Below are 24,314 nucleotides of genomic sequence, written 5' to 3' on the forward strand. Positions count from 1 at the left end.
ATGAAATAGCTGATGCAAGTAGCAATTATCTGCTATAGGGACCAGAAGTAGAGGAGTAGGGAACACTTTACACGTAAGTTAGTATTTGTCAACAACAGATATAAAAGGGAAAGGGAAATCACCCCCTCAGGTTTGATCCCTTTGCCCCTTGCCTTTCAACCAGGTCTCAGTCCTGTCTCTTCCTCTTGAGCATGGGAACAGGGAATCTCTCCCCTAATTTTGGTACTAAATCTCACGCTAGTCCAGATCAACTACTACAAGAACAGCTTGCTTTTGCCCCTGTAGCCCTGGTCTGGAGGAAAGGGGGCTCCAGCACTGAGGCACATGTACAACTAAGTTTTTGGATCAACTAAGTGTGCCTCTTGCAAGAAAGGAATCTTCAGATTTCAGCTGTTAAAACTCTAGAAAGTCTCTAGAGCAAACAGTTAAAATGTGACCGAGTTTGTATGGATTTTTATGGGGATGGCTAAAAGCACATTCATGTCAGAAAGGCCATCCCCCTGCATTAGGATGCTCACTATTTACATTTTAGACAAAACAGTATCTGGACAAAAAAATGTTGGATGAAAGAAGTGCGTAAGTATAGTACAGGTAGGAAATCTTTCTTCTTTAGAGGTATAAATCAGCTCCCCATCACCCTTTAACAGCCTAAGCTTACTCCAATGTCAGTAACTCTAGGAAGCTAAGGTATTCATGGAGGGATAAATTACATGTAAAGAATTGATATTTCCTTACCTCAAAATCTGGAGAGAAAGTAAACAGAAATGTCTCTCCAGTGCCATAAAAGCCATCACTCACTTTAAATGGTTCGGAGGCTAGAGCACCGAAGACCTGTATGTAGGAGGGAAAAGAATAAAAAGCACAAACCTGTAAGATGAAGATGAGATTAGACAGTCTACACTGCATTTGGAAACGTTTTCCTTTCCAGGAATATCTGGTATAGTCACTCAACATTGGATGTAGGCAGATCTGGAATCTGCTTTTGAGGAAAGCAGAGAAACCTACTGGGATATAAACACTAACTGTAATGAGGGAGGTACTGAAGGGTGACAATGTGTTTGGACAGGTAATGACAAGGGAGGGGAGGGGAGAGGAGAGGAGAAGCAATTTTCATTGTAGGCCAATTAATGAACAGAAGTGCAAGAATTAAGAGATAAAACCATATTAAAATCCCAGGTATAAATCTGTACAGTGAGACACACACATGTGCACACACACAATATTTTTGGGATAATTCTAAACTTTCAGGTCTGAAAGTATTTTATTTCTTTACACACATACACCTTCCAACCTTCTATACTCCCTTATTACATGCTATTTTTCTATAGCTTTGTTTACCTTTCATTGGGACTGGAATGAGGACCTGGAACAGAAAACTTACAGGGAGCAATCTCCCTATCCACAGCAATAAATCCAATCAGACCCTGCACTTTCTACTGGATACTGTGTGCATCTACATGTGCGCTTTACTGTGCATTTGCTCTGCAGTAAAGAATCACTGCCTGCATGTGCACCACTGTGAGGATGCAGTAGATTGACTATGCCATAAAATAGTACTCCTGGGGACAGTACTATTTTACAGTGGAGTAATTAAGTGCAATGAAATGCATGTGTAGATGGTGACTGGAGCTGGCTGAGGTATGAGGATGCTGAAGTGCAGGGGCTGCTTGCTGTAGGTCTCTGCACTTTTGCACTCTCATGCCCTAGCCAGTCCCTCTGCCACCACCACCTGCAGCCCAAAGCTGACCCACTAAGCCTGCTGCCAGCCTGGGGCTGCTTCACCCTGGCTCCAACTGCTGTTGTCCCAGGCACAGCATCTACCAGAGTTTGAGTTGCTTTAATTGCTTGTATAGATGCACCCACTCCGGGGTTGAGAAGTAGTAATTCAGACCATTTTTTAAGTACACCAGACTACTGGTTACCATCAGAATCTGGGTTTAAAAATAAAACAAAACACCAATCAGCCCAGAAAACTCAAACCAACTACACAACAACTAGTTTCCTAGAAAGCAAAAAGCCAGAAAAAAAGTATTCGTGTAATGCTGATATAAACAGGCCACAAGACACATTTAAACAAGCCAACAAACAAAGTCTCATCACAGACATGTAGCGTCACAGTCATCCACCACTGCAGATACATGTCCAGGATAAAACCTTGGCACTCTGACATTACGGAAAAGAGTAAAAAGAAATATTTTTTCTGCAATCCAGATATCTGATAATCCAGAAGCAGTGCCCTGAAGCATATGAATTTCTCAGAATCAGATGAATGGAAGAGGGCAGGATGAGATGCCAGCGTCATTGTCATTGTCAGTCCAGTTTGGACCAAAACTTAGTTCTCATGGCAGGGGACATTTTGTGCTCCCAGAGAGACAAATATATACATGAACTTTCTCAGATTCAACCTCCTTCCATCTGCCTCTTCCAGCTTTTTTATTATGCAGAATAAGACACGGAAATAAAATTGTCTGAAACTCGAGTGGCCACCTACAGAGCATTTCTCTGTGTTACCCTGTGCTTCACTGAGTGGATTCCTGACACCACTTCTGACTGCATTTTCACAGTGATAGTTCAAAGTTGAGGCTTTGTTTTCCCCATGTTGAACAGGAAAAATACTTCGGAATTAAGTAAATATAGTATTTTTGGATCACTGTTAATCTTGGCTTTTTAAGCCAATTTGATTTTTTTCTATATCAGTATTATGTGAGATGCAAATGTGTGCAAAGCTGATTTAACAACTAGCTTGATCAGTCGCATCAGACTTTTCTCCCTCCCCTATCTCCCTCATACCAACAGTTATGCGCCTCAACTATTGTTAAGAGAGCACACCAATATTTTTTTTCGAAGTGTCAGAAAGTCACCAACAAAGTATCGATAACTCCCCCCCCCCAATGCACAAACAGCTATGTTAACTAATCTTGCTGATTTTGAATATGAGAAAGTTCTGAGGTACTTCAGTAATTAAAATAAACCTTGGCATCTTTGAAGAACATATATGCACACACCTCCAAATCCAATCTTTCTTCAACTTTTACTGTAATTATATCTTACTTTTTCCAAGTTTGAAAAAAGGCAGTTGTTCAACAATTCAAATAATATCAGATTATGATTTCACTGTCTAGCAGTGTGGGATGAGGGTATGAGGAAATAGTACAAAAGCAGCTTGCTCCACACAGAAGTCTGCTTTGAAAAGTAAAGGGACTGGTTTCCAGGTGTGCATCTCCAGGTAATAGGAAAAAAGGAATGGGGAAAGGGTGGCTCCATGATGTCCTGCAGAGCAACTAACTACACCAAATTCACCTGCACAACTGACACTTCAGGAGCTCTGTGGTACAGTTATAGCCTTTGGACTGGAACAAGGCTATATACTACAGGGATAATATCAGCATACAATATAAAGAATACTGCTACATAACAAGCACCCGTGACTACTATGTTTTTGGATCATTATGTATTTTGTTTTTGTATATCAAGTATTATAGAAAATATAAAGATACATCTTTAAAGTTTTCAGACTACAATGTAGTCATCTTTGATTATTGTTACTGTCAAACCATATAAAGCAAACCCTCTTTAGAAGAAAAAAAATATTTTTTCAGTTTGTGATTTGTGGGAAGTAACATTCAGGAACATTCATCTAGTTTAGGGAAGGTAAACACCCATTCATTTGGGAGGTGTACCTGGATGAAAGTTACTATTAGAAACAGAAATGAACTTATAATTTTTTAGATAGAAATAGACAGACAAGATTCTTTGGGTAGATATGATGCATCTTTTATTAGACCAACTAAATAGTTGGAAAAATTGTTCTTTGCAAGTTTTTGGGCACAAGCTTGCAAAGAAGATTTTTTCCAGCTATTTAATTGGTCTAATAAAAAGATATCACATCTACCCGAAGAACCTTGTCTGCCTGTGTCCTTAGACCAACACAGCTACAACCAACAACCTTAAATAGAAATAAAAAAGATGCACAAAAATACCTATTAAATATTAACTGCATATATATTTTCACCAGCCACGTTAGCAAAAACTACTGTATTATTTCTTCTTACTATACAGTTAGCTTCAGCTAGCCAGGGTCCTGAAGCACAACTTTTTAGGGCTCCATTTATTCCTTAAAAGTACAAACACCAGTTCTATTATGCTTCAGTAGTAAAGGGATACATTATTTCAGGACTGGCATTACCTTCAGTCCCAAATAAGGTTGCCTGTATTACAAGAAAATTTGTTATTTTCCCTGTAGCTACTGTGTTTTTAAGACGTGCTGGCCTATATCACAGATGTTCTCATACCCTCAACTGTTCCTTATTCTTACACACTATAGAATCCAGGTGGTACAAGACGCCATAGCGTCTGGGAAAGAATCAGGTATGGAATCTATGTGCATAACACAAAGAACCAGTTAACTAACTTCTCCTCTGCAATCTTCAGAAATTCCCAAAGGGTCTCTTTTGTCCAGATTACCTTGACAGCTTTGTCTGGACCTGAGCACGAACTGAAGAGAACTGTGAGGTGAATCAGTTTATTTAAAATCAAAATCAAAGAATATTTTAGACAAGAGCTTGGAGGTGAGATTGAAGGGTCAGTATGTCTTGAAAAAAAGATTACCCTTACTTCCCAAACTGATGTTATACTTACTAAAAGGGCAGTCTTCATCAACATATTGAATAAAGTACACAGATGACTGAGGGTGGGATTGGATCAAGCCAGTTAATTCTAGCCATTCTGGGGACAAAAATATCATGTGCTAAAAAATGCATTCCTTCAGAGCTGATAGATAATCCAAAGTGTTTGGGCCTGCGGACCATTAATTAAGTACCATAGGAAATGGGTAACTTGTCAAAAAGCATTCTGTTCTGCTATATCAGGCTGCAGAAAAATCTTCTATGTGGCTGTGAACTAAGATATTCTGAACTCTGCCAGCTTCACAAAACCATGTCAAAACAGAACAGACTGAGTTAAAAGGTAGCAGAGTGAGAACCAGAATTGCCTAGGATGAGTGGTCAGGTCTCCACCGTCTGAGGGTATAGGCCTACACTTCACTGTAATGGTACAACAGGGTGTGGCCTTCTCCATATGGTAGCTGCCGGACAACCATTTACAGCATGGTTGTCAAACTCATTCAGCTCCATGCACTTGATGAGTGGCATAAGGCCAGTCTGCATGCTGGATTAGACGCACAGACTGGCCCCACATGCAGCTCTAGTGCATGTCCCAGAGCACCCACAGTGGACATGTCCCGTTCTGTGCCTCATCTCAGAGACCTGCAGGCAGCACTGGGGGCTGGGAAGTAAGTCCGTGTGTGCCACATCTTTGACACCTCTGACTTACAAAACTATTATCTATTCAGCATTGATATTTATCAGCAAAAAGGAGACATACCACAGTGTCTCTTTTGTGGAGCCTACGTAAAAGTAGGTAGTTACCAGCTCTTATTTAGGAACTAGCCAAATGTCCGCCAAGAGTGATGGGGGGGGGGGGGGGGGGGAAGCAGGCAGGGATGGAGCCCCACGTCCTCCCCCCATCTGGGCCCACTCCTCACTTCCCTCCTGCCACTTGGGTTCTGGGCCCGTTCCCCCCTTCCCCGCTGCGGTGGCAAGGGGAGAGGAGTGGGTCCAGGCCCGATGCGGGGGGTGCGGGGAGGACCAGGCCTGAGGGTGGGATAAAGCAAGCCCACGGTGGGGGGGGGGGACTGGGCCAACGTGGCAGGGGACAGGAGGAACAGGGGAGGGGCCGATGTGGCGGTAGGGAAGGAGTGTGCTTGGGCCTGAGGGGGGGGGGTGATGACAAAAGGGGGAAGGGGTGGGTCAAGGCCACCACCGGTCACCTCATGCCCTTCACGGCATCCCAAAATACCCCCCCCCCCGCTGCTGCCTCCAAGGAGCAGGGGCCAGCTCCGGTGGCCTTGGCCCCCCCACTCTCTGCAGGCAGTGAACATGGGGGGGGGGGGGGGGAAGAGACAGGAAAGGCTCTTCCTACCCTCCCTGGTTCCGTCTGCCCTGTTGCTGCTGCCTCCAGGGAGCAGGGCGGGGGCAGGGGTGCCCATGCCCTCTGTCCCCGCCATTATGGCAGCGCTCTGCCGCACCACCACCTCCTTCACCAACACTGTATTCACACTCTGATTAGTTGTTTCAGTCAGCCAATCAGAGGGCAAATAAAGAGTTATCGACAGACAGATAAAGGATTTTATAAGTATCAGAATAAGTGTTCTTCACTGTTAAATTTTGTTGGAACATAAAATACAGGATCTATCAACTCTGAGCTATCAAAAGTGGACTCTTAGTCACTTTGCACACCAAATGGCAGTTATCTAGCTGTATACCTGCCATTTTTTGACACTCGTGCAATCTGTAATCTGTCCCTACACTTTCATTATTTCTAGTTTTTCTTAAAAATTCAGTAATAAAATGATAATAAAAAATATCTCAACAAGGGTGACTTGACAGCAGATTTCCCTGATCAAACTCCCTCCCAGGGAAATGCCACCTTTGAACCTGCCTGAGCAAAGATTTAGAATTGCAACAACCGTGCACAAATTACAAATACAGATAAATATTTGATTATCTGAAGCAGCACTTTTTTTTTAGCTAGTATTTTCATACCTGTCCATCACTGTCCTTGATAACCATCAGAACAGGAGTGTCCAGCCCCAACATAGTTCGATACAAGGTCTTCAAGCTCATGCCATGCTTTGCAGTACTGTAGACAAGCGTCCATGGATATCCAATGGTTCGTGGGGGAAGAGTCTTTGTAAGCTATTAACAAAGCAACAAAAAAACCTGCTTATTTAAGTAATATCATTTAAATATAAGCTACATGGGAATGAAGCCTGAATATGTTTTACTGAACCTATTAAGAAACCCCTTGGAATAGCCTTCCAGGTAATATAAGCTAGGCCATCTCTATCTTTCAGTAAGTTTTAAAAGCTACCTTTTTTTCCAGAAATTACCACCCACAAATGATGTAGAACAATGGTGCCCAACCTTTTTGCCCTGTGTGAGCCAGGTCCGGCTGATGGTTCCGATCCGGTTCCCCATCTAGCCACACAGGGAAAGAGGGTGTGTTCTGGCCCCAACTCAGCCCTGTGGGAGAGGGGAGGGGGTGTGGACCAGCCCCAACCCTGACCTGGAGGAGGCAAAAGGGTGCAGCCTGGCGCTGTGGGGGGTGAGGGTGGGAAGCACAGCCCTGGCCTGGCCCCACTGGATCATGGCCCGGCCCTGCAGGGGGATGAGGCATGGCCCAGCCCTCTGGGATGGCGAGGCAGGGGTGTGACCCAGCCCAAATCCAGTACCACAGGAGAGAATTTGGAAATGGGGGAGGATTGCAGTATTACCAATACTCTAAACCTTTTAAACTACCTTTTTGGTTTATCTATCAGTCTATGCACTGCAGTTGTTTTATAAAATGGAATTTTAAAGAAAATATCTTCTACAAGTTTTTCTTCATTCCTGTTCTTCCTCACTTGCACGTCTTGAATACTTGTTCAATACAGCTGACATTTTCACATCTATTCCCCAATACCAGAACCTTGGTAATCCAGTAGTGCAATCAAGTAGTGATGAATCATCCTTTAAATTCCACCTACACTGTGCATACCCCTGCTCTATTTTTCAAGGGTTTAACACAATTAGCATCACCTGCAGAAATGGTCAATATATATCCACTGTTGCTGCTTGGTCTTGTCTGAGTGATAACCTGGATCCCTGCTTTTCTTTTTCCCACAGAAAGCCAGAGAAAAAACACAGATTTCCCATTTTTAAATCAGAAAAACTGGCGGATTTCCCCCTTTTGCAAGGAGCTATGCAGGCTGGCTGAGTTACAGCCTGCAAGAGCTGTTTGCAAGAGGGACAGGGAAACCCCCAACCCTGCCCAGAGGGGAAGGGAAAGGGGGAAGGGCAGGCCCTGACACTTGCACTTACTCGAGGCTGCTTCAGGCTCACTCTTCTTGCTGGAGGTAAGTGTGGCTTGGGGCTGAGGGAGTGAAGGGGTTTGCAGCCAGCCAGGCTTGGGTTTGCAGCCTTCTCGCTCCCAGCCGAAGTGCCTGGCTGGCTGTAACGCCTGCTGCTCCTGGCCAGAGTGCCCGAGCTGGCTGGGGGCTGAGAGAGCGGGGTGGGTGCAAACCACCCCTCCACCCCCCCTCCCTGAGCCAGTTTGGGCACTCTGGCCAGGAGTGTGTGTGTGTGTGTGTGTGGGGGGGGGGGGGGGGGGGGGTTGGTTGCAGCTGGCCAGGCACTCCAGTTGGGAGCCTCCTCACTCCCTCAGCCCCCAGCCAGTTTGGGCACTCTCTGGCCATTGGGGGTTGTTTGCAGCCAGTCAGGAGCAGAGAGGGTACAAACCCCCCACCCCTGGCTAGAGTTCTCAGCAGGCTGCAAACCCTGGGTCACAAATGCTGCACTCCCTACAGCCCTCTGGAGTGCAGTGTGTGCAACTGGTCCAGCAGGGCACAATGGGGTGGGCACAGGAAAGCTGTGTGCCACTGCAAGCTCCGCGCTGCCCTGGTCATGCTTCCTCTGTGTGCACAGGGGCAGTGCAGGGTTGCACCCCTCACTCCTGCCCCTGCCTGCAGGGAAAGCATGGCCAGAGCAGTGCAGAGCTTGCAGCAGCATGCAGCTTTCGTGCATGCCCCCCCCCCGTGTGCTGCTGTGCCAGGTTGCACCTGCTGCGCTCTGGAGGTCCTGGGGGAGGGCAGCAGGGTGGGATGCACGAGCTTGCCGTATGCATCTGCCATTCCCCTGCCCCCCACAGATCTGGGGGGCACAGGTCTCCCCTGCCCCCAGGAGTGCACGCTGCTGCCAGGAGCCAGGCCCACAGCAGACAGGCAGTAGGAGGGTAGCCAGTTCATGCTCCTGCTGCAGCAGCCGTTGCCTTCCACTGGGGGCAGGGGGCTGTGGATCTGGGTCCCTGGCTCCATGGCCCTGGCAGCTGGGGGGGGGGGACCATTTAATTTTAACCACAGATTTTGGAATTAAAAAAACAAAAACAAAAACCCCAAACAAACAGAGAATTTGCAATTCTTTATCAGAGAATTTATGTTTGGGGTTTTTTTTATATCATGGAAAACCAGGATCCCTGGTGATAAATCCCAGATTAATGGAGCCAAGTGACCCTTAAAAAACAAACAAAAACAAAGGAGACAAGGCGGCCTTCACTAAGCATCAACAAAACATGACACTCCACCCCAAAGCATCCCTCTTCTACCTCCATGACAGCAAACCTCCTATTTTTAAGTAAGGACAGGTAGCAATGGTTGCACTGAAATTACTGGATGTGGCAAGGTGAGGTTAAAGCATAGGCATATGAAGTAAGAACTAAGACAGATATTAGAATCTTCACTGAGTTTTTATTTTTGTATATACAAGTTGAATATTTTGACTACTATTTGTGCTTTACTTACTCATTTCTTTAAATGTTATGATCTTCAGGACAAACTTCCCTTATTTGTTTGGAGTGCCTGATAGACCGTGCTTGGAATATTTAAAGTACAATGACAAATCTAGTAAGCAACTGCTTTATGGAAGGACCATACCTTTTCAATTTGATCTGGTTGTAGCAATTCACTAGGATCACTAAGATTTGGCCGAAAAGCTTCAGGCTCCAGGTCTGGTTTGATATTTGTGACCTGCTTTGAATTTATGTCTTCCCTTGTTGTTATCTGCAAAAAAAGGAGGAGGGGAGAGGGGGGTGGTAGAAAGTCAGCATTCAGGAAGCTACATTAAGCCTCCACAAAAGTTTCTTTCTTTTCTTTTTTTTTAAACAGTTTTACTCTGCATACTCAACACTGTGAATGCAAAGACAATTATTCATAAAAGCTAGAATGTTGTTAGAAGTTTGTTATATTTGACAGAGAAATTACTCCCTCTTACAGTAAATATATTGGTATGAAACAAAATACTGAAAAATAGATTCGTACACCACTGTGATGTTCAGAAGGTTATGCCTTATATTTGTTCCTACAAAAAATAAATTTGCTAGAAAAAACAAAAATTCTTTGAGCTCAGAGTTGAATTAGGACTTTTAAAATTTGCTTCAATTGACACAATAACACAAAATGTATTGTCTTTCTAATGGTAATTTAATGGGATGTTTGAAGTCCACCATGCTTTCAAATGCAGAAATGGCAATAACACCACTGACCCCTTCTGTAGAGCACTGATATAAAGTGCCATATAAAAGTGAGATATTATTATCCCAAAGACCAGAGGTGAAACTTGGGCCCTCAGATAGTTAATGGTAAATATGATGACTATTGGGTATTGGATTAGCCTTTAAGTATTAAGAAAATAAAGTAGAAACCATTAAAGTCAACATCTGTCAACCCTTGGAGTTACTGTGGTTACCACATATCTCTCTTCTTTAAATACCTGAGTCCAACATGGACTCTTTATGGTAATGCAGCTATTGGTCAATTTATTGAGGCAGGTTTTGTTATATTCTCTTGGTTTTTAAGCTGTTGACACAGTAGTCACAGGAAGACAGAGCTTTGGAATATTATAGAAGGATAAATGTATGGGATCATAGGAAAGTAGGGTAGGAAGGGATCTCACATGGTTATCTAGTCCAGCCTCCTGCTCAAGGCAGGAGCATCCCTGACTAAATCATCCCAGCCGAGTGCCTGTTCAATCTGCTCTAGAAAATTTCCAGGGATGGAGATTCTACAACTTCTCTAGGTAGCCTGTTCCAAAGCCTGGCCACCTTTATAGTTAGATAGTTCCTCCTAATCTCCATCCTAAATTTCCTCTTCTGTAGCTTGAGGCCACTGCTCCTAGTCTTGTCTCCTACAGAAACAGAGAAAAGCCCATCTCCATCTTCTCTATTATCCTTCAAGTATTTGAAAACTGCTATCTATCATTGTAGACTTGCTCAATAAACCTGATTCTGTATGTCCTGAAGCTGAGGATTTAGACCTCTGCTTTTTGGAAATCAAAGGATGATTGTACACAAGCTGCAGCATTTTAGGTACCACTCTGTGGTAGCTTTTGCCATTATATTAAGTTTGAGTAAAATAAAAAAAACTTAGGGTACAAAAGGAAGATTTCCATTTTTTCCAAAGCCTATGAAATATTCTTCGGCCAGTTCAAACCAAAATTAAAAACCAAAAGCAAGATGTTTTAAACAAGTTGTGATGGCCTATTAAAAACAGAAGAAAAGCTGATTTGTTCTCTTTCACAAGCTATTTAGGCAGATAATGTTGAAAGACAGCAAAACACTGCTTTGTTTTATACATTCATTGTGATAATCTTTAATAATCCTGAATTTAAGAAAATTTGCACTAGTCATTTGGAAGAATAAAATATCCAAGCAAAGCTCAAGTTTTCTATTACTTGTGTTGGGTGGCAAATATTTTTCTGAGATAAAAGCATATTTAAACATTCAACATCACAGATGAAGTACTGCTTAAAGTATGTGCTATTTGACACATTTGCTCCACTCTTAAAATGTAATTGTCAGGTGTACAATACTTCAAAGCAAAAATTCAACAAGAATTAACTGCTGTTTAGTAACACAGTAAAAGTATTTATGCCCTATGTATTAAGGGTCAAGTATCTAATAAAGGCTAGTTTACAAGCACCTGCCCCAAAGTGGAATCCAAGACCCTGAGGGAAGTGCCTAGGTTCCCTACATGGTGGTGGTGGTGGAAGAGAGGTGCCAAATGACAATTCAAAAGAACTAGCAAATAGGAAATGCTAAGCAGAGAGACATCTGTACTCTCACTCCTCTCCATATCTTAGGATCACAAGGGTATGGACACAGGAATGATTACTGTAGGGTGAGAGGGGGTATGCCTGTGTTTACTTCACAGTAAATGCTTACCAGCACTTTCAGCCAAACAGTTTTTCCTTTTTATCTTTCAGTCAAAGTTGCCGCTTTCACTTGCATCAGAGCAAAAGTGTGCACAAGGACAGTTACCACACAGTAGTGGGCACATGGTAACACCCTGCAGCAAACTGTCTGTGTGGCTACACCTCAGGTCAGGGCTGCAGTCAGCTCTGCTTCTGCCTACTTGCAGTCCTGAGTCTGGAATGCTGAATGACAGCCCTTAAATGCCTTCTTTCAGAGGCCTGAGGAAGGATTTCTGGTTTTTAAACCATGTTTATAGCTAGAGGAAGATGCTGGGGTGCCAGAAAACCAGGTTCAATGTTCTCCTCTACTCTATCACCCGCTTCTCAAAAAAGGGCCATAACTACTAGCCTACAGAGCCGGTTCATGAGTGTACCCACCACCCATCCCACTGATGTTGGCCATGGTACAAAGAATGCAAGATTCCTGGGACCAGAATGAAAGCAAGTTGAAAGCCTACCTATAGTTGTAAATGTTTCATTTGACATGGGCCTAAGTGTTCTAGGGCTTAATGTGGATCCAAACAGGTGCACATATACACATCAGGGCTTTGGTTGCCGATTTGATTTGGAGGAGATTCAGCCCAATATGGCGGCCAAGTCTCTGAATCAGAATTGAACTGAGAGACCAATAAAAAAGGTCCAAATCGATTTGGAAAAAGCTTTGGAGGAGATTTGGTGATTTGGGCAGTACCCGCTCACCACCGCAGGGAGCTGGACCCAGACTCTGTGCCGGTACGTAAGGGATGGGGGGCTGGAAAAGGGACCATGGAGGGACCCCCCCTCCAGGTCTATCCCCTGCCTGCTGCCCCAGCCCCTCTGAGTGCCCCCGACCCCCACCTGCTCTCCCAGCCCCATGAATAGCTGTCCCACCTGACCCCAGCATCCTGCCGCTTTAAAAAAAAAAACGCCCCACACTCACTGGCTGCTGCAGCAGCTGTCAGGGCCTCTGGGGGCTTGTGGCAGAGCCTCCCCATGCAGCATGGGGCAGCGGGGAATCGTCCCCCTGCCTGGCAGCAGCCAGTGAGTGTTGGGCTATTTTTTTTATTTTTAAAGTGCTGGGATGCTGGGGCCAGATGGGGCAGCGGATGGGGTCTGTTCCATTTGGAGATTCAGCTGAATCGATTTAGGACAGTGATTCGAATCACTGAATCAAATCACTGTCCCCCGAATCGGCCAAATCCCAATCCGAAGCAAATACTAGCCGCTTCACACGGGCCTAATACACATGACCCTTCAAGCTGCACTGCTGCTTTTCGATGGCCAGCAACAGCACACGCTCTGACTGGTCCCGTGACTGAACCACAATAACTTTCATACCTACATAGCCATTGGGGGGGGGGGGGGGAGAGGGTGTTAAGCACATTTTATTCCACGTAATTCAGACAGACTTGAAGCAGGAAAGTGGATTTTTACATCTGGAAGATCCCAGGACAAAAGATTTTCTCCCAAGAGAAAACACAACATTTTATAGTCCAGATATCAAAGTACATAGGGTTCCAACATTGTTTCTATATTTCAATTCAGCAGCACCATCTTTATTCTCTTCCCTTTTCCTTTTAAACAGGCCTGCCAAAGGAGGTGCCCACAACCATATTTTGTGAGGGACCAATCCTGTTTGCATTTGTTCAGCATGCTCTGAGACCCAACTGAGCCCCTCAGTAGACTTACACAGGAGATAAGTTCATAGTGGGCCAGGGCTGGGTCTATGCAGATGCAGGAATTTAGGCACCTAAGGAACTTTGAAGTCAAACAGGGAGAAACTACCACGCTCAAATGCCTGCAGGATCAGGCACCAGCTAAATTATTTTTTGTACTGTAACTTTGGACACAAGCACTGAAGGGACTTGTGTACTGCCCCAGTACTGTGCATTATTTCCTGAACTGAAAGCAGTAAAAACTGCACTGAGACAATTACATTACTTCCATTTCTAGAGGCAGTGTGCACAGCGTGGGTCTGATGTGTTTTGTGTTAAGTATAGTTCTTTAGCCAAAGCTCTTTGGGTCTAAGTTCCCAGAGCTGCAGTAGGACCCAGAGAGCATCAAACATCAGAATTTTGAATCCTAGGAAAATATTTAGTTCTAAGTTTTCAAAATGAGTTTTTGCCATGAAGGGAGGAAAATATATGTAATTAATCTTTTTCATATCTTTGCAAAAGGGTTCTCAGACATGCTTTCATTAGGAAGCTTTGTACAATGTACACAAATTCTGCAGTGTACATATGCCAAAGAATATAGGGAAATACCTAAAGAGAATGCAAAAGTCAATTAAAAAAAAAACCCCACACTATCCAATTAGTTTACAGATTCTGATGTCAAGTGTTGCTTTATAGTCTGGAAGCTCTATTCCCAGTTCTCTTGTTGTGATCTCAGGCCAGTTTACCCACCTGCACAATGGACACAATACTTACCTCTCTATATGGTCATTGTGAAGCTTAATATTTTCAAAACGTTCCAATTTTCTTCCATATTGACTGTTGAGTATTTGAAACTTAGTCCTCATGACATTGTTTTGTAAACAACCTCTTTTGCATTCTTTTTAGGAAAGCTTCTATCTAGCTCAAACCACCACTCCAAACTAGAATTTAAAACAGGTCCTCATCACTTCGGAAACCACATAGTAATGAGAACAGTTTCAAAGATGCAGAAAATTCCTCCACTTTTAAACTCTGAGATAACTGTTTCATCACAAACCTACAACAACCCAACACACCCACTCATGGTTTAAGGCACAGTTATGAGAAAGGAATTTTCTGCTGGATTCTTGTAGTGCTAGAGCCAAGACAAACCCACCGAATATGGGATATGCCCTGATCAAAGCCACTACAGAGAAAGATATTTTAGTTTCCAGAGAAGGGGTTTAACTACTGAAGAGGGCACCTTGAGACGTCTGCAGAGTGTGCGCAGTTCTTCACTATTTAGAGCATCGATCCTGCGGTGATACTCAGCCACTGACACTACCTGAATATGGAGACAGGAAGACAATAATTCCACTGACAGTTAAAGAAAAAAAAAGTAAGAAACTAGAGAAAAGCAATGGGGAGGAAGGATGTGCAATGACAACAACAACTTAAAGTGCTAAGAAACATTTGGAATACTCCAAGCACGTGTAAGAAGTTTCAGACTTATGATGTGTATATACAGTGAGTCAAGACTACCAACAAAATGATGTTAGATATCTGACGTATCCCATGTTTATATAGTATTATAAAATGTATCTGACATACAGTCCATAAAATTTACTGATATGCAGCAAGATAAATTTAGGTAAGGGCTATCTACACTGCAGCCATACCCTAGTCTTAACTCATGCCCTCATATCATCCTCCACAATACCTTTCTGCTGGGGTTTCTATGTACTTTGAACCTGAACTCGCTTGCCTGGCTGAAGGTTATAGTTTAGAGCCCATAGTTAAAACTCTCTAATTAAGGCAGGCTCAGACTCATCCATTTGAAAGTAAGGATTCAGATAAAGCAGCTCAGGTTTTGATAGTCCTCCAAGGCTAACCTACAATTCCAGCCCTTCTATCAGTTGGTCTATTCGTCTCTTGTGCACTGGGAAATTCCTGCTATTTTATACACATCTGATTGATGTTTAACTCTATTTTATATGCCATGTTCCATTTCTGCAGTATTCCGCTCACAGCCAGACTAGAAGATGCCAATGCAGTACGCTGCTAGCTGGATAGACAATCACACCAGTTTTCTGGTTAATTTCTGGTGTGACTACAGAAAAGCTTGTTATTTGGGGGGCACGCCTAAAATCATCATTGTTATAAAAGCACCTTGAAGAGGCTGGGGGTGGTAGAGATCAAATGGATGGCTGTCCAGTACAGCAAGTGCATTAAAAACCTCAAAGGCACTTGAAACAAGGCATAGGGAATAACTGCAAGCCTGGCAGCTCCCTGTCTACCCCTGCCTTTATTATAAGGAGTTTGGTACAGTGACAAGCATCTGGTCAAGTACAGAGCCCAAAGACAGGCTCCTGAGCTGCAAAGGTTCACTCTATACCCGTGAAACTACAAGACAAGGAGAAAGGTACACTTATGCTATCCAGTTCCATTACCAAGCAGACTATGCTATTTGCACAATTCCATACATATTTTTGTTAATGTATATATGAAAGTTTGTAAAGTCTGTAAATTGTATGGAAAGTTATTAATAAAATTTTACACACTCTGTTACTCCTACACAAAATGACAAATAAATGGATATGTATACTTAAATAGCATAGCATCACACATCACATTTACTTGAGTCATGTATCATCCTATGTTGTATAGATGGGGGTGCAAAAGCCACCCTTTATTTCCTTGCTTGTCTGGACCCAGACTCTGTAGTGAAAGGGGCACTTTCTATTTGCCTGTACTAGGCTTGCAAACCAGTCAACCAAATACACACACTATCACTGCTCTAAAACTGTTAGTTAAATCTTTGCCTGATGACCTGAAGTCAGGATTTGGTTTCATGAGCCACGGAGTATAAACATCCCTCCAAAACAGTGGGCACAGATGCCCTGTGGGTAACCATGTTATTTGAAGAGGAAAATGTCCTTCTGTCCCTCTTATCCAAACAGGTTAATTACAAGATCTCCTCAGCACTCTGGTGCCATGCAGCTTCTCAGCACCACATTGGTGTTGCGTAACCTAAAGGCAGCAGGTTCAGGAAGGTCTACATACCAAAGAGATACCCTTTCCAGTTCGCAGTCACACATTCCCTCGGGGTAAACAAACTATGGATAAATGAATAGCTCCATCACAGACAGGTAAGGAAATCCATTCTCTCAAAGTTAGTTTTTATTTCAGGCACACTAGCTACATCTACCCACCATAAACAAACTGTAGTAGTAAATTGCCATAGAGATACAGAAACACAGGACTATGAAGGCACTTCCTGGGTCACACCACTGTTGCTATAATCTGTTATTAGAAGCAAATACCTCAACCTGAACTCTTTCACAAACTAAGTAAACTCCATCATGAAAGCAGTTTGGTTTTTTGACTCAAGTCATACTGGAAGGCTGTTTCAGAATTTAATTTCTCTAATAATTAGAAATGTTTTTCTGACCTCCAGACAAAGTTTATTCAGCAGCTGCAAATACCAGTTTTTCCTGCCAACCCTGTCCTTAAGTACAATACCTTGCACCTACATTATTGCTGCTTAACTTTTGGCTGTATTTTTAGGGAACAATTAGATCCCCATTGAGCCTTTAATTTGCTGTGATATAACAAGTTAAACTATTTTAGGCTCCCTATTCCCCTCACCCTTTTCTGCATTGAAAGTCATGGCAGCACTTATTATTCCCTTTATTGCAAGACAGGGGCTGTGGCCCATATTGCTCTACTGAATTTTAGCCCAAGGCCCTGACCAGCTGTGAGGACAGGCAGGAAGCCTTTATTCAACCTTGAGTGCACTCTTCTGCCCCACAGCCAATTTCCTATCTCTTTTCTTCAGAATCAGGCACTTACCCTTCTCAGGGTCCTGTCCTTCTCCATCTGGGGCAGAAGCAATTCCTGTTCTTTCTAGGCTTGCAGTGAAGCTTCTGACAGGGAAAAGGTCCCTCCCTCCTATCCAGATAGTGCCTAGAAGCTCCTGCTGCTTTGGCTTCCCAGCTCAAAGTGACTTCTCCTGCCAGGTTCACATCTTAATGGACCTAGGGGAGGTGGAGCTAGAAGAGAGGAGCTGTCTGGATCTTAAAGTGACCTCTACCTGAGCTTCCCTTGGGGTTCTAACTCCTCCATGGTTGTGTGGAGATAAATCACATAACGTGCACCTGCCCTATGTTCAGCTCATATTTTGAACAGAGATGACTGAGTTATATATAGTATTCCACAGTATATGCAGATGTGGTCTCACCACGGCATTAATAGCATTAAAACTTCCTTTTCTCCACTGGGGATCCCTTGAAAGATGCATGCTAGGATGTCCTTTTATCACAGCCTCATCACATAGATGACTCAGTCATCCTGTGATTAGACTCCCAGGTTTTCTCCTCCTCTGTCATTTTCAACTAATGAGCTCCCAGCTTATAGCAAAAGTTCTTGTTACTAGTTTTAAGTTCTTGCATCTTGTATTAAACTTTTTGTATTACCCTAGTCTTCAAAGGCCCTAACTCCTCCTGAACAATGTTTGGATCTTCTTCTGCACTGACAATGCCTCCAAAAGTTTTCTTGCTGAATTTTATTAGCACACCAACTTCTTATGTTAGGGTCGTTAGTGGTATTGCTAAATAATAACCTTTGGAGAGCTCCACTAGGTAACAGCCTTCCAGCCCAATACTACCTTCTGATAACTCCCCTTCAGCCAGTTACTTACCAGTCTCACAATTTTGAGTACTAATTTCCGTCTTCTCCTGCTTACATAATAGTTTCCTAGGTGGCACTTTGCCCAATGCTTTAATGAAATCCAATGCAATATCTTTGTTCAGAAAATAAGTTGTCAAAGAAAGACACCAGGTAAGTCTGGCAAAGTCTACCTTTGGTAAAGCTTCGTGGCATATTATTCCATTTTCTATTTGCTTACATGTCTTTAGATTCGTCTTTCATTTATGGTAAGTTAAACTGCATAAGTTGAAATCATACTAATGGGTCTGTAACTGCTTGAATTGCTTTCTTCCCTGTTTCTCAAATTTAGGTATGGTGTCATTCTTCACTCATTATTTAAAATTTTGTTACCAAACTACTAATTCCATATATTAATTCTTTCTTATGGGATGGAGAATGTGTGCCCCTTCCCCTAACTTAAATTCATTTTGCTCTTAATGTTTGGCTTCCACTTCTGTTGTGCAGACTTTCATTTGCATACTCTCTTGCCTTCCCCTTCCCCCAAGCTTAATGCCACACGCCTTACAGATAACTGTAGAGACTATTCATTTATCATTTTTGCGGCCATACCTAGCTTACTTTTCATCTTGAGTGAATCCTCACTGAATAACAGATCCATTTCTTCCCTTTTTTGGTATTTGTTTTTTATATGATTGAAGAATCTCTTGCTCTTGTTTTTATCTCTTGAAAGGTTTAAAACCCCACGTTTTTGGCAATTTTCATTTTATGATTACATTTTCTGGCCTCTATAAGATGTGGATTTCTTTACTGATCAGTTCCCCTTTCCTGTTCTTGTCTGTTTATTTTTAATAGTCTTTCTGAGGTGGTTATTTATCTGGTTAGGTCTGGAATCCTTTCCCGCAAATATCTGTACTTTGTTTGGTATTAAAATGTTTCAGATACAGTTGGTACCTGTTGATTTAAAGACTCTAAACCAAACCATACCATCACATCCTTCCCAGCTAACATGGGAACAACTGGCTAGCTGGAACTCACATAGATGGCCACAGCAACCCACTTCTGGATTGATGTGACAGCACACCATGTATTTGAGTGTGCTGGAGCAAATTCTTTATATAGCTCCACTGAGCTCTACTTTTCCAAACCGAGACTACTGAGCCACTGCTTGTCTTCACAAACCAGAAAGAGTCTGTAATAGTTACCCTGCATCAGAAGTACCTTGGTCTGCATATGGGGAAATCTGCAGCGGTTACAACATGCAACAGATGTCTTCCCAGTTTGTTATGTAAGTAGCTGCTATCCTGAATCTCTTCTTCTGAGATATACCATTGACTTTTGGTTCAGAAATGCTGCTGAAATGACCGTCATCTTCTCTCATGCCCTCTATCTGCCTCCTGCTCCAGAATCATGGACAGCTAATCTTCCAGTAGTGAATCTGGCACTGGCTATGGCATGCATGTGAGAAATGTGTAGAGATGGAAGTTAAGTATGTTGAAAGCTAAGGCTGTTTCTGCATGGGAGTCCAGGAAACAGAGAAGTCCCACAACAGAATTTGTAGCATATCTGAGGTGCTACGAGCTCTGGGAAAATGCCCTCAAAAACCTTAGTGCTGAACCAGGTAACCTCCATGCTACCATGGAGAAGGCTACTACGGATGTCCCATTTGATTCTGTAACATAGACGCTTATAGGTGAGATTAGTGAGTTTAGTTTCCCAGACTTTGGCATACTCTTCTATACAGACAAACCTTAAAATGTACACAAAGCTGGATTTTGCATATTAAATTCCTTCTAAGCTGTCAATCTACACATAAGTATTTTGTTTTTGCTTCACAACAGCAAAACTGTTTTAAGCCAGCATTGTTTTAAAAGACAATCTAAAGGAAAAAGGACTTCAGTTGAAAAGTTGAAGTCTGATGAATAACAACAGTATAGCCTCCTGAAAAAATGTTTTTGGCTGTGTCCATTTGGGAGCAATTTTAAATCATGTTATAGAAATGAATTGATGGAATATAAAAGAAAAACATACGACTGCTAAATACAAGAACACCAAGCTAAGAATTTGTGTTCTTTCTTAGCATTCTAAGATATTGAACTTTTATTGTACTCCATTCATTGCTTCCATAGTTTTCCTTTGAGTCACTGTTTTCTTCCTTCTCAGACATATAGCTTTACTCCCACTCTCACTGCTACTCATACAAACCCCTTTATAATATAGTTCATCTTTCCTGTGAAGGCTGCTTTCTGGAGAAAATGTAGTTATATTTCCACAGTCATTTAAATAAAACCTTTTATTTCATTTATAGCTGTTACTTACAAATCACCTTTCTTTTCCTTGCCTATTGAAAACTGTTCTGAGTAACAATTAACTTTTGCATACCAGTTTCTGAATTTTAAAACAGAGAAACAAACACCGAAGTGTTAAGGTAGCAGAAAGACAACATATACATAGATATATCACCTGAATATGGGAACAGAGGATGCTCAGATTTTCAGAATTTGAGAACACCTGTTCAGAAAGCCAGCTTAAGCTCAGGGTTGACCCACAATTTTTGCCCCCACCCCCAAGATATAGTTTTGGGGCCTCCTGATGTGAAGAAGCTGGGGGTGGGGGGGGGGGGGGAGAGGGGGGCAAGCAGCCGGATGTGAAGCCAGCAGTGGCAGCAGCAATGCAGACTGGTGGCAACTGCCTGCCCCCCCTCGCTACGGCACTGATTTCAAGTGTTCATGGCCGCAGGGAGCCCCTTGGCTGCAGGGCCCCCTGTGGCCACAGGTTCCGCAGGATAGGGCAGCCCAGCCCTGCTTAAGCTATCCAAAATGGAAAATTTTAAAAAAGCTGTGAAAGCTGATGAACATGAGCCTGCAGTGCGATGCTGCGGCTAGTAAAGTGACCAAAACGCTGGCTTGCATCCATAGATGCTTCTCAAGCAAATCCCAGGACGTCATTCTCCCCCTGTACTCAGCCTTAGTGAGGCTGCAGCTGGAGTACTGCGTCCAGTTTTGGGCTCCACAATTCAAAAAGGATGTGGAGAAGCTTGAGAGAGTCCAGAGAAGAGCCACGCGCATGATCAGAGGTCAGGGAAGCAGACCCTATGATGACAGGCTGAGAGCTCTGGGGCTCTTCAGCCTGGAAAAGCGCAGGCTCAGGGGTGATCTGATGGCCACCTACAAGTTTATCAGGGGTGACCACCAGTATCTGGGGGAACGTTTGTTCACCAGAGTGCCCCAAGGGATGACGACTAGGTCGAATGGTCATAAACTACGACAAGATCGTTTCAGGCTGGACATAAGGAAGAATTTCTTTACTGTCCGAGCCCCCAAGGTCTGGAACAGCCTGCCACCGGAGGTGGTTCAAGCGCCTACATTGAACACCTTCAAGAGCAAACTGGATGCTTATCTTGCTGGGATCCTATGAACCCAGCTGACTTCCTGCCCTTTGGGCAGGGGGCTGGACTCGATGATCTTCCGAGGTCCCTTCCAGCCCTAATGTCTATGAAATCTATGAAAGTGTTATAATCATTTGAGTCTTCTACATATTCACCTTTGCAAACCAAAGATTTAATATGTTGTAGAAGTAATAATTCAAAACAGCAGATATACTGTTTTTCTAGTACAGGGGCACTTAAGTGGCAAATATAGGTATTTGCACAGGGTAACATAAACCATATAAAAGGACACTGAAAAGAAACGAGTCAATTAAAGATACTGCAAATGGATTAAGACACATAGAATATATCACAAGTGCCTTAAATTATCAAAAGCTAAATACATGGGATTCAGCACCCAATCTTAAGTGGTAGATATTTGGGGGCACCTATACATGAGCAGCCAGGCTGCTCCAACGCACCATTAATCAAGTCTGCTGGAGTGTGGCAATTACCGTGCTCCAGCAGTTTCCAGTGTCTCATGCATCAGTGCCCCCATGCTTAAAAATGGAGGTGGGGGTGCTTTATCTAAAGCTTGTAATATACAAGATGCTCCGGGCAGCTTAATTAGAGTGGCTCTCAGAGTTGCTCTAATTAAAGTGCCCCCAACCCCCAGCCCATGAAGACCATAAACACCCTTGAAGACCAGTAAATTCCTCTCACCAAACTTGAGGTTCTACCAGAACAGCTATGACTGAAAGCACCTATAAATTAAGTGCACCTAAAAAATTAGGAGGAATTGCTAGATTTCTGCAAAGCAAACACAGAGCTGTAACTATTTTTCTTATTTCAAGGCATTTGAGAGCTAGGCAATGGTTTTGTTTTAAAGCCCATGCACAAAACAGTTGATTTTCTTTCAATATCAGCAAATTGTGTACAAATTAATTGATCAAAATGTGAAAGTTTGTTGACTTGGTACATGGTAATGGTGACAGTAAGATAAAAAGCAAATCTGAGGTGATGGGAGTGTTGAAAAATTAAGACATAAACAGAGGTTTGCCTTAGCCACAGTGAAGTCGTATATTCTTAGTTTTCGTCAACTGTCAAATTATTGGACAGTATGAAAATTACCCTTAGTTTTAAAAGAGCTATTTACAAAAGATTTAGATCCATTTCTAGCTCTGTAATATTAGGTTAAAATACGAGAACTTAATTTTTTTCATGCAACTGGGAATTTTTTCAGTTATCTCATTCATTTCATAAAAAAATAATTCCTCAGTAATTGAAAATGTGTTTTAAGACTCTTCTATAGGATGTAACACAAAATAATTTTCATGTAACAAATGCTATCATGAAATATTTACATGAGAGAAATTATGAACAATGCCCTTGTAAGATTATTTTTATTCCCGTCTCCTGAATATTTATGGGCCCAAAATTTACTCTCATTCCTAGGAAATGTCCCAATTCAAGGGGAGCTTTGCTGGATAAAGAAGTCTCCACTTCCAAATTATTATTTTGGAAAAAATTAACAGAGACCATCTGAGACCACATGCTCTCATTTGATCTCTCTCTCAAAGACACAGAGAGGGACATGCACAGGACTGTTTTTCTCTCCCCCCTCCTTCCACAGATAAGTTTAGCTTTAGTCACGTACTTCAGCATGTGTGGAATCTGTTACAGTCAAAGTGGACTATTTTGTGGTTAAGGGGTCAGAGCATGTGCTGATATACCTTCCTGAATTGTGGGCAAAAACTCCCTCAAACCTTATTTACAATAGTTCTACGTATTCTCCTAATCCTCTGTTGTATCTACTTAAGTCCTGTGGTAAAAGTGAATTAAGACACATTTTTATTTTGTATGCTTGACCTATATGATAAGACATGAATATTATTGTATTGGCATAGTGCCCAGGAAAACTCATCCCTGACTAGGACACCCCAACACGCGAAGCATCACATAAAATATGACAAGAAATACACTGATAAGTAGTTAGCCATGTTAGTCTGAAGCCAGGCAGAAGTCAGGTACAGGGCAAGAAAGAACATTCCCAGCTTCAGAAAGCCTACAAGCCAAGTAAAGCCAAGAAGACAACAGATGGATACAGACAGACAGGGAAGCACAAGGAAACAGTGAGACAATACAGCATGGCATACAGCAGTCACAGCATTATATAAACTCAGAAAGTCTGTACCATCAAAACAGGAAACATGAAAGTTAAACTGAATACACTAACATGCAAACTAAGCTGCAGAGGACTAGATTCCTTCCCATGTGACTGCATGCACATACAGAAAGGTAAGTGTTTCCAAGTTTTGTAACAGATTCTGGCCTATCACCAGTCTCCTCTCTGGTTAATGTTATCTCAGAATTTGCTGAATTAACCAATTGCTAAATATCCATTGCCTAGGGAACACTTCCCTGGAAAGCCAATAGCTATACCCATCCTCAAATACTTTCATTCATGGACTGATATAACACAGATTTTTTCTTTACATTCTTACTACAGCATCCCAACCTCACAGTTCATTTCCACTCGCCATGCTAAGGTTTCATCATACGTATCAGCAATCAGAGTAACTTAAAGCATATCTTAGAAGGAACTTACTCATGAGATTTTGATTCTGTCCAAGTGATTGCTAGGGATTCCTGGCAGCTTTCTACTAGAATATGTATATGCGGCAGAGATTTCTTCTGGCCTTCAAGTGCATCAATTAGATTTAATACACAATTTGTTGTAAAAATTCTGGTCACACACCCAAAGTTTGATAGTTCAACTGATAGCTTTGCTAAAAACATGCAGCAGTATTTTAAAAACTGGATATTATC

General features: G+C 42.6%; 1 protein-coding gene across 8 annotated transcripts in view; it reads right to left on the bottom strand.

Annotated features, from left to right (window-relative positions):
- Positions 1 to 24,314, bottom strand: part of OXR1 (oxidation resistance 1) — a 532,223-nt gene that overhangs the window by 9,687 nt on the left and 498,222 nt on the right. For 6 of the 8 annotated variants that reach the window (XM_006274553.4, XM_014611619.3, XM_014611621.3 and 3 more), the window contains 4 exons: positions 14,718 to 14,798; positions 9,527 to 9,652; positions 6,603 to 6,755; positions 736 to 831 (listed from right to left, as the gene is read on the bottom strand). In XM_006274553.4, the coding sequence (XP_006274615.1) occupies positions 736 to 831; positions 6,603 to 6,755; positions 9,527 to 9,652; positions 14,718 to 14,798 (456 nt within the window). The remainder of the gene's footprint in view (positions 1 to 735; positions 832 to 6,602; positions 6,756 to 9,526; positions 9,653 to 14,717; positions 14,799 to 24,314) is intronic. The other 2 variants (XM_014611620.3, XM_019495713.2) reach the window with 1 other exon arrangement.

The sequence above is a fragment of the Alligator mississippiensis genome, chromosome 3 (genome assembly GCF_030867095.1).
Source record: "Alligator mississippiensis isolate rAllMis1 chromosome 3, rAllMis1, whole genome shotgun sequence".
NCBI lineage: Eukaryota > Metazoa > Chordata > Crocodylia > Alligatoridae > Alligator > Alligator mississippiensis.